The sequence below is a fragment of the Nerophis lumbriciformis genome, linkage group LG30, assembly GCF_033978685.3.
Source record: "Nerophis lumbriciformis linkage group LG30, RoL_Nlum_v2.1, whole genome shotgun sequence".
Lineage (NCBI taxonomy): Eukaryota > Metazoa > Chordata > Actinopteri > Syngnathiformes > Syngnathidae > Nerophis > Nerophis lumbriciformis.
Window position 1 is genome coordinate 29,742,176 of NC_084577.2, and position 10,411 is coordinate 29,752,586.

Consider the following 10,411-nt stretch of genomic DNA (forward strand, 5'->3'; position numbering starts at 1 on the left):
AAAAAAATTCAGTGTATAAAAGTGTGTGTAAAAAAAACAGTGTATAAAAATTTGGTGCTTCGAGAATCACTTCCAGTAAATTAAGGCTGAAGCAATCGATCCTTTATCAGAACCAGCCAATCATGCGAGTTTTGAAGCAATGAATATTTCTGCATTGAATTCTTATACTTTGATTTTTTTTTTTGCACTGAATTTTAAGACACTGTATTTTAACTAACTGAATTTTCACACAAAAATGTGCTCACAAATCTTTATTCAATGAAATTGTCCGCGTAATTTGATGTACAAACATTCGGTTCACAAATGCAAACAAATTATGTTGCATATATTGACGTATCAAAATAAAAGCTTTTCGTAAAGAAGGCACAAATGAGCCTTTATACTTGTATGCTACACGACAATTGTCCAACGTAAATACCAACAAAAACGCAGCATGTGTACCTAATGTTGTGTCCCATGAGTGGAGATTGCTTTGTTTGAGAGTTATGAATTGTACGTGTTTCACTCTTACTTTCTAGTGAGTCACTTAGGTCTGCTGCCAAGTGTGACATGTAGTGTTTCACACTGCAGGCTGGTTTGCAAAGCGCACACATGCAGGCTATACAGACACTGCCTCCAGCAAGTATTTGCAGGAGTTCCTGGAAGAAATGCAGCCCAGCCGAATAAGAGAGCATCTCAGGTAAGATGGCCGAATGTGATGTCTTCCCTTCAAATAATGTCTGAGGGCAGGGGTCTCCAGACTGTTTCCACTGAGGACCACACACTCAAAAGTCAAAGCATGCGGGGACATTTTGATATTTTTCATTTACAAAACTGATACAAAATATAGATTTTTTTACATGCATGCATATATATATATATATATATATATATATATATATATATATATATATATATATATATTCACTTCACTACTCAGCATATATGTCATCGAAAGAACTTGGGATTGACCAGTAACTTAGATTCCCTTGGAGGAAGAACTGGTCCGACGCAAATTAAAAAAAAAAAATTGTTTTTTGATATTTTTCATTTACAAAACTGATACAAAATATAGATTTTTTACATGTATGCATATATATATATATATATATATATATATAAAAATTTTTTTTTGATATTTTTCATTTACAAAACTGATACAAAATATAGATTTTTTACATGCATGCATATATATATATATATATATATATATATATATATATATATATATATATATATATATATATATATATATATATATATGCATGCATGTAAAAATGTATATATATTTTTTACATGCATGCATATATATATATATATATATGCATGCATGCATGTAAAAAAAATCTATATTTTGTATCAGTTTTGTAAATGAAAAATATCAAAAACATTTTTAATTTTTTTTAATTTTTTTTTTTATTTGCGTCGGACCAGTTCTTCCTCCAAGGGAATCTAAGTTACTGGTCAATCCCAAGTTCTTTCGATGACATATATGCTGAGTAGTGAAGTGAATTACATTTAAGTAAGAAGGACCATCAAGACAGAATTGGAATATTTTCAAGTTTATACGAAAGCTTTAGGAGTTCAACTCAACCAATACATTCATATCGGCTGCTTTAGTTGATCTGGCATTCCAAGGGAAAAACACACTCTTTTCACACAAAAGAAAGCCCCCATGTCCCCTCCTCTCAACACTGATAAGAAACCAATGGGGGAGGTGTTCACATTCCAAGGTTGAGACATAAAACAGACAATCTGAAGACAAAGAGAAGCTGGTATACAGAGTTTGATTGATTGAGACTTTTATTAGTAGGTTGCACATTGAAGTACATATTCCGTACAATTGACCACTAAATGGTAACACCCGAATAAGTTTTTCAACTTGTTTAAGTCGGGGTCCACTTAAATCGATTAATTCATACATGGAAAAATACTAGCTGATCCAAACATGACTATGAATAAAGAAATAACTCTTAAACATACAGGTATCTACATCCTTCCACAATAAATATATATATATATATATATATATATATATATATATATATATATATAATGTGTGTGTGTGTGTGTGTGTGTGTGTGTGTGTATATATATATATATATATATATATATATATACTTAAATATATATATATATATATATATATATATATACAGGTATATACACATATACACACATGTATTGCACAAAATAAACATTTTGCCCCCTTACAATTTCAAAGTGGAACATTTAATGTTAAATAATTGGAGACTGATATGGGTCAACAAGTCATAAGAAAATGTAATTTGATTCATTATTATTTTTTCAAGAATTAATTTTTTTTAACAAAGGTCTCTGGCATCCAAAACGGCCCCACTCATCAAAGTGTTAAAAAATAATTTTTTTCTTTATTTTTTTTGCCTTTATCTTTTTTTTTTTTTAATGATTGTGGATCCAAAAGGGCCCCATTCGGGAAAGTGTGAAAAATAAGTAATTATATATATATATTTTTTACTTTCAATGCTTAAATCGCTAGATCAACTTCAGGGCTGTGTAGTTTGGGGACCCCTGCTCTACATCAATATCAGATCTATCACTCCATTGTCATTAGGGCCCGCATGTCCCATTGTAAAAGGACTCTCGAAGTCCTTTTGCAATGGGACATAAGGACCTATTGAATTTCTAAGGTTTTATTATTATTATTATTCTTCCGCAACTTTGCGCTGTAATTTGACCCCCTTAACATACTTCAAAACTCACCAAATTTTACACACACATCAGTAATATACGGCAAAACTTTTTATCAAAAAACCAAACCTCAAAACTCAAAATTGCGCTCTAGCGCCCCCTAGGAAAAGAAAAACTAGACTGCCTGTAACTCCCACTAGGAAGGTCGGAAAGACATGAAACACAATCCTCTATGTAGGTCTGACTTAGACCTAGTTCTCATAATTGTATATCATCGGGCAAAAATCAACAGGAAGTTGGCAATTCCCCCTTCACTTTTGCCTCTTTGAGCTATAATTTGACCCCCTTAACATGCTTCAAAACTCACCGAACTGAACACACACATCAGGACTGGCAAAAATTGCGATCTAATAAAAAAACCTAACCCCAAATCTCAAAATTGTGCTCTAGCGCAATTTTTTTTATGAAACGCACAAAAAACTGCTCCTCGGATGAAAAAACTGACAAAACTGCCTGTAACTCCCACTGGGAAGGTCGGAGAGACATGAAACAAAAACCTCCTATGTAGATCTCACTTAGACCTACATTTCATAAATTGACAACCCCCAACAAAAATCAACAGGAAGTTTGTTATTCCCCCTTCAAAACAAATTTTTTGTAAAAATCATTCACCTTCCTTCAGAAACGAATTCCTCTGAGCGCGTTTGTCGTTTCGCCTTCAAACTAACACAGGAGAGGGATTGAACCCTTGTGATTACAATGACAGAAGCGCTTTTTTTCTAACTGCTCCGGTTTTGATTTTATGACCCTTCAAAGACCCGCTGCGCTGATGCTGCTGCGCTGCTGTTTTTTTAAGATGGCTGCTTAAAAGCAGCAAGCACCAACGTGCCCACACAATGCAGACAAGGTAGGTACACTAGACAAAAGTCTTGGGACACTTCAGACTAAAAGTAGACAAAATTATTGGGACACTTATGACTATCACTGGACAAAAGTATTGGGACAGTTAGGACTAGCACCTGCCAAATACGCGGGCCCGACCAATGCTGCTTGCAGCTTTAATTCTTTTATGTTTTTTGCATTTTTGTCAAAGAAAACTTTTTTTTTTTATATGGCAAACAAACAAAATATGCAATATTCTCTCCGTAAAATATGTCAAAGTATAATATTGGATGTAAATTAATTGGAGCCTTAAATATGTCAATAATTCATAACAACATTGATTTGGATTCATTATTATTTTAGAGCAATGACAGTTTAAAAAAAAAAAACATCCTGCATGGCAGTTTTGTGTTACTAGAGTCAACATTGCAACTTTTACCTGTTTGCTCTTTTTTTCCCACTTGTTTATGTTTTTTAGGGCCCGCATGGCCCATTGCATAAGGATTCCCACAGGGAGTCCTTATGCAATGGGACATAATTAGGGCCCGCATGGCCCATTGCATAAGGACTCCCACAGGGAGTCCTTATGCAATGGGACATAAGGACCTATTGAATTTGTAAGGTTTTATTATTATTCTTTATTTTTCTTCCGCCGCCTCTTTGAGCACTAATTTGACCCACTTAACATGCTTCAAAACTCACCATATTTGACCCACACATCAGGACCTGCGAAATTTGTCTTTTAATAAAAAAAACCGAACCACAAAACTCAAAATTGCGCTCTAGCGCCCCCTAGGAAAAAAAAAACTAGACTGCCTATATCTCCCACTAGAAAGATCAGAGAGACATGAAACAAAAACCTCTATGTAGGTCTGACTTAGACCTAGTTTTCATAATTGTATATCATCGGGCAGAAATCAACAGGAAGTTAGCAATTCCCCCTTCAAGACAAAAAAGTACTAAAAACAGTTACTTTTGCCTCTTTGAGCTGTAATTTGACCCCCTTAACACGCTTCAAAACTCACCAAACTGAACGCACACATCAGGACTGGCAAAAATTGCGATCTAATAAAAAAACTAACCCAAAATCTCAAAATTGCGCTCTAGAGCAATTTTTTTAATAAAACGGAGAAAAAACTGCTCCTCGGAAGAAAAAAATGACAAAACTGACTGTAACTCCCACTGGGAAGGTCGGAAAGACATGAAACAAAAACCACTACATTTCATAAATTGACAACCCCCAGCAAAAATCTACAGGAAGTTTGCTATTCCCCCTTCAACACAACATTTTTGTAAAAAACGGTCACCTTTCTTCAAACATTATCTCCTCTGAGCGTGTTTGTCGTTTTGGCTTCAAACTAACACAGGAGAGAGATTGAACCCTTCTAATTGAAAGTTAGCGAAAGAGTTTTGATACCGGCTCCGGTTTTGATTTTATGACCCTTCAAAGAGCCGCTGCGCTGATGCTGCTGTTTTTTCTAGAAGGCTGCTTAAAAGCAGGGCGCACCAGCGTGCCCACACAATGCAGACAAGGTAGGTACACTAAACAAAAGTATTGGGACAATTCGGACTAAAAGTAGACAAAAGTATTGGGACACTTATGATGAAAACTGAACAAAAGTATTGGGACACTTATGACTACCACTGGACACACGTATGGGGACACCTACACTGGACAAAAGTATTGGGACACTTAGGAGTACAACTTGCCAAAATTATTGGGACACTTGGGACTAAAACTGGACAAAAGTATTGGGACACTTAGGACTAGCACCTGCCAAATACGCGGGCCCGACCAACACTGCTTGCAGCTTTAATTTGTAGTTGTATTTTTACAATGTGCCGCAGGGTGTTCAAAAACATAGTTTTGGCCACGCTTTGGACGCTTCTGTCCTGGTGAGTTGCAGCCCATAACGCATGTTTTCTCCCTCTTAGGAAATTTACACGCCTCCCCCACCTGTCCGGCACGGAGCAGAACCTGAAGTATGCGGAACAGATCCAGAGCGAGTGGCGGGACTTCGGCTTGGACTCGGTAGAGATGGTGCCGTACGACGTCCTGCTGTCCTACCCAAACGCGTCGCAGCCCAACTACATCGCCGTCGTGGACGCAGAGGGCCGCGAGGTACGTCAGGTCAACACGTTATTGTTTACGACGCCACGTCACGTGGCGAGGCAAGTGAGCGCGCTTGTTAAAGGCCGAGGTTTTGACACAACCCCTAATTAAGTGTGGCACCAGTGGAGAAACGGTCACAGTCGCAACAAATGCAAGAGGACTGCAGTCTTTTCGTGGTGCTGAGTTGGATATTTGGCGTCAAGGCGCATTAAAGAGGTCATATTATGATTAGTTTCTACATGTTAACACTTCCTTGTTGTCTACATAACATGTAATGGTGGTCCTTTGGTCAAAATGTTGCATAGATTATGTTTTACACACCATCTTCATGCCACTTCCTGTTTGTACCAGATGTATTCATCACCCAAATAGGCTGGATGAAACTGTCCTCACTAGGCTAAATCATGTCTACAGTGTCTTACAATAGGAACTAGGGTTGTACGGTATAGCGGTAGTAGCATACCTGCCAACTACTCCGGTTTTCCCGTAATTCGTACGGTTTTCATCAACCTATTCCGGGTTACGGTTGCAGTGATAAAAAATACGGTTTTTCATTAATTAAAAAAAAAAAAAGGGTGAAAACTACGCGAATTGCACCTTGTGCAGACAAGGTTTTTCGATCGGACACGGAGGAATTAGCGATGTAAAAGACCACGTTGGGACAAAAAAACACAAGTCTAATGCCGTTGCTAGCGATACAAGTGGAAAACTTTCAACGTTTTTCGTCGCCCAAACAGATTCTTTGGATGTGATAAATGCCGAAGTTTTATTTACGGAGGCAATAATTGAGCATGGACTTCCAATCGCACTGGCTGATCACATGGGACAGTTAAATGTTTGTAATGCAACCTTTAAAAATCATTACGCGGTGATCGCGGTCCCAAAAATAAACTTTTCTTGCATGATAATGTCCACAAAAATTCGCTTTATATTACTGTAGAGTCCTTTTAACGAATGAGTTTGATGGTTTATCACAAACCTTAAATGAAAGAAGTCCTTTGTTCTCCTGCAGCATGCATGCGCTTTGGCCTTGCTTCGTGTTTGGTGCGCAATCCTGTCGGCTGTATTTCACAGCACGACATACTGTTAAAAGTGTTTATACTATTTATGCTTTCAAGTCCAAGTTGAAGAAATCTTGTTAAATGTTGACAGCATAACTACCAAAATACAGAAGTATGTCCTTAATATTTTTGCAGTGCTATTTCTGTTGAAAAGTTCAAATGATTACATTAGAGATGTGATGTGCCACTTTTCAAGTGTCTGATGGCTTAAATTAATTTGCATTAATTTTTCATATTTTGAAATCTTTTGAAAGGCTTACAAAAAAACTACATTTGAATTGTAATTCCATGCTATTGACAGGACTATTAATTTTATGAAGTTAGCTTACCATGTTTACAGTATGATCATTGTGATAGAAATGTGAATTTTAGGCACAGAATATTTTTTACAATTGAACAAGGCAGTAGATTATACAAGCTTGGACAGAAAGTTAATAATGACACCAATTTTTTTTTAAATGGAATTGTTTAGTACTGTTTTACCATTTGTTTACTGTAAAAAGTGTTTATACTGTTTATACTTTCAATTAACAAATTGAAGTCTTGTGAAAGGTTGACAGGATAACTGGCATTAACTGTCAAAATAATTTCAAACTATTGAAGTTAGCTTACAGAATAAACATGTCAATCAACCCATATGATTTTTGCTGTAATATTTTTGTTTTGAAAAGACACTGTGACTGATAGAAAAGTGATGGTTTTAGCAACATTTTAACCTGTCTGAATGCTAATAATCATTTTGCGTCGGAGGGCGAAGCCCTGAACCCTCCACCAGGACTTTGTCCTGGACCTACAGAATCAGAATCAGAATCAGCTTTATTGTCATTACGCAAGGTAACGAGATTGAGGCCATTCCATACAGTGCGATGTGTGCATGCTAGAAAAACAATGTGCAAATATATAAAAATATAAAAAATGTAGAAGTGCAATGAATATGGTGTGAAATGAATATATACATGAAAAAAACAAAAACAAAAACAGGGTGGTTGGTGGAATGGGTTATTGCACCGAAGAGAAGGCAGTTATGAGGGACAATGGGGCAGTCCGTTCAGGATGGTTATGGCCCTGGGGAAGAAGCTACCGGGGCCTGCGGCCCTTGGACCCTGGCTACTAGGTTTTTCTGATTTCAAAAGTTGGCAGGTATGTAGTAGTATAGTATGGCGGTACTATAAGAAGTAGTTCATCTTCAGTATATTCAGCTTCAAAAAGATAAAGTTGTGAATTAGGGCTGGGCGATATGACCTTTTTTTAATATCTCGATCTTTTTAGGCCATGTCACGATACACAATATATATCTTAATATTTTGCCTTAGCCTTGAATGAACACTTGATGCATATAATCACAGCAGTATGATGATTCTATGTGTCTACATTAAAACATTCTTCTTCATACTGCTTTAATATATGCTTATTTTAAACTTTCATGCAGAGAGGGAAACCACACGCACTGTTGTGTACCAAAGTACACGAGAAGGGAGCTGAGAGAGTTTTCTAGAACAGTGTTTTTCAACCACTTTGGAGATACAGTCTGGTGTGCCGTGGGAGATTATCTAATTTTACCTATTTGGGTTAAAAATATTTTTTGCCAACCACCAATTATAATCTGCAAATTATTTGCCGTTGTTGTGTGTCGGTGCTGTCTAGAGCTCGGCAGAGTAACCGTGTAATACTCTTCCATATCAGTAGGTGGCAGCCGGTAGCTAATTGCTTAGTAGATGTCGGAAACAGCGGGAGGCAGGGTGCAGGTAAAAAGGTGTCTAATGCTTAAACGAAAAATAAAGAAAAGGTGAGTGCCCCTAAGAAAAGGCATTGAAGCTTAGGGAAGGCTATGCAGAACGAAACTAAAACCAAACTGGCTACAAAGTAAACAAAAACAGAATGCTGGACGACAGCAAAGACTTACTGTGGAGCAAAGACGGCATCCACAATGTACATCCGAACATCAGAGGTGGGTAGTAACGCGCTACATTAACTCCGTTACATCTACTTGAGTAACTTTTGGGATAAATTGTACTTCTAAGAGTAGTTTTAATGCAACATACTTTTACTTTTACTTGAGTATATTTATAGAGAAGAAACGCTACTTTTACTCCGCTACTTTTATCTACATTCAGCTCGCTACTCGCTACTAATTTTTATCGATCTGTTAATGCACGCTTTGTTTGTTTTGGTCTGTCAGACAGACCTTCATAGTGCCTGCGTTTCAACAAATACAGTCACTGGTGACGTTCACTCCGTTCCACCAATCAGATGCAGTCACTGGTGACGTTGGACCAATCAAACAGAGCCAGGCGGTCACATGACCTGACTTAAACAAGTGGAAAAACTTATTGGGGTGTTACCATTTAGTGGTCAATTGTACGGAATATGTACTGTACTGTGCAATCTACTAATAAAAGTTCCAATCAATCAATCAAAAGTGTGACGGAAAAAAAGACCCTTTTTTATTTCAACCGTACATCACGTCAAAAGCCTAAAGACTGACTGCACAGTTCCTGTCTTCACAATAAAAGTGCCGCTCCATCGCGCCTGCGCTTTCAAAATAAGAGTCTCCGAAAGCCAGCGTTAACAAGCTAGCAAGCTAGCAAGCGACGGAGTTTGCCGCCAATGTATTTCTTGTAAAGTGTATTAAACGGATATGGAAGCTGGACAAATAAGAAGCGGCTCTTTAGCGCCGCCCTAGTGGCTCTCTGGAGCTTTTTCAAAAATGTATGAAAAATGGAAAAAGTTGAGGGGAAAAAAATATATTTTTTGTTTTAATATGGTTTCTGTAGGAGGACAAACATGACACAAACCTCCCTAATTGTTACAAAGCACACTGTTTGTATTAAACATGCTTCACTGATTCGAGTATTTGGCGAGCGCCGTTTTGTCCTACTAATTTTGGCAGTCCTTGAACTCACCTTAGTTTGTTTACATGTATATTTTTCTGCGACTTTCTAGGACGTGTTTTATGCCACTTCTTTTTCTGTCTCATGTTGTCCACCAAACTTTTAACGTTGTGCATGAATCCACAAAGGTGAGTTTTGTTGATGTTATTGACTTGTGTGGAGTGCTAATCAGACATATTTGGTCACTGCATGACTGCGAGCTAATCGATGCTAACATGCTATTTAGGCTAGCTATATGTACATATTGCATCATTATGCCTCAATTGTAGCTATATTTGAGGTCATTTAGTTTCCTTTAAGTCATATTAATTCAATGTATATCTCATGACACACTATCTGTATGTAATATGGCTTTTAATTTTTTGCGGCTCCAGACAGATTTGTTTTTGTATTTTTGGTCCAATAAGGCTCTTTCAACATTTTGGGTTGCCGACCCCTGTCTTAGACAGAAAGGAGGAACTTTTTTCTCCTCCATTTGAAAACGTGGACGTTATCATCACTACTGTCTGATTACAATCAATGCAAGTCATCAGAATCAGGTAATACACCAACTTATATTCTTGTTTTCATGAAAGAAAGGAATCTATATGTGTTAAACATGCATGTATATTCATAAAAACACCTTTAACATGTAAACAAAAACGGCAAAATAAATAAATATAAATTATATACTGTATATATATCAATGTATGTGTATATATATATATATGTGTATATATATATATATATATATATATATATATATATATATATATATATATATATATATATATATATGTGTGTGTATGTTACTCATCAGTTACTCAGTACTTGAG

General features: G+C 36.7%; 1 protein-coding gene across 2 annotated transcripts in view; it reads left to right on the forward strand.

Annotated features, from left to right (window-relative positions):
• The window catches only part of naalad2 (N-acetylated alpha-linked acidic dipeptidase 2), a 57,435-nt gene that overhangs the window by 1,977 nt on the left and 45,047 nt on the right, over positions 1 to 10,411 (forward strand). For both annotated transcript variants that reach the window (XM_061925881.1, XM_061925882.1), the window contains exons 2-3: positions 571 to 679; positions 5,467 to 5,653. In XM_061925881.1, coding sequence (XP_061781865.1) covers positions 571 to 679; positions 5,467 to 5,653 — 296 coding nt within the window. The remainder of the gene's footprint in view (positions 1 to 570; positions 680 to 5,466; positions 5,654 to 10,411) is intronic.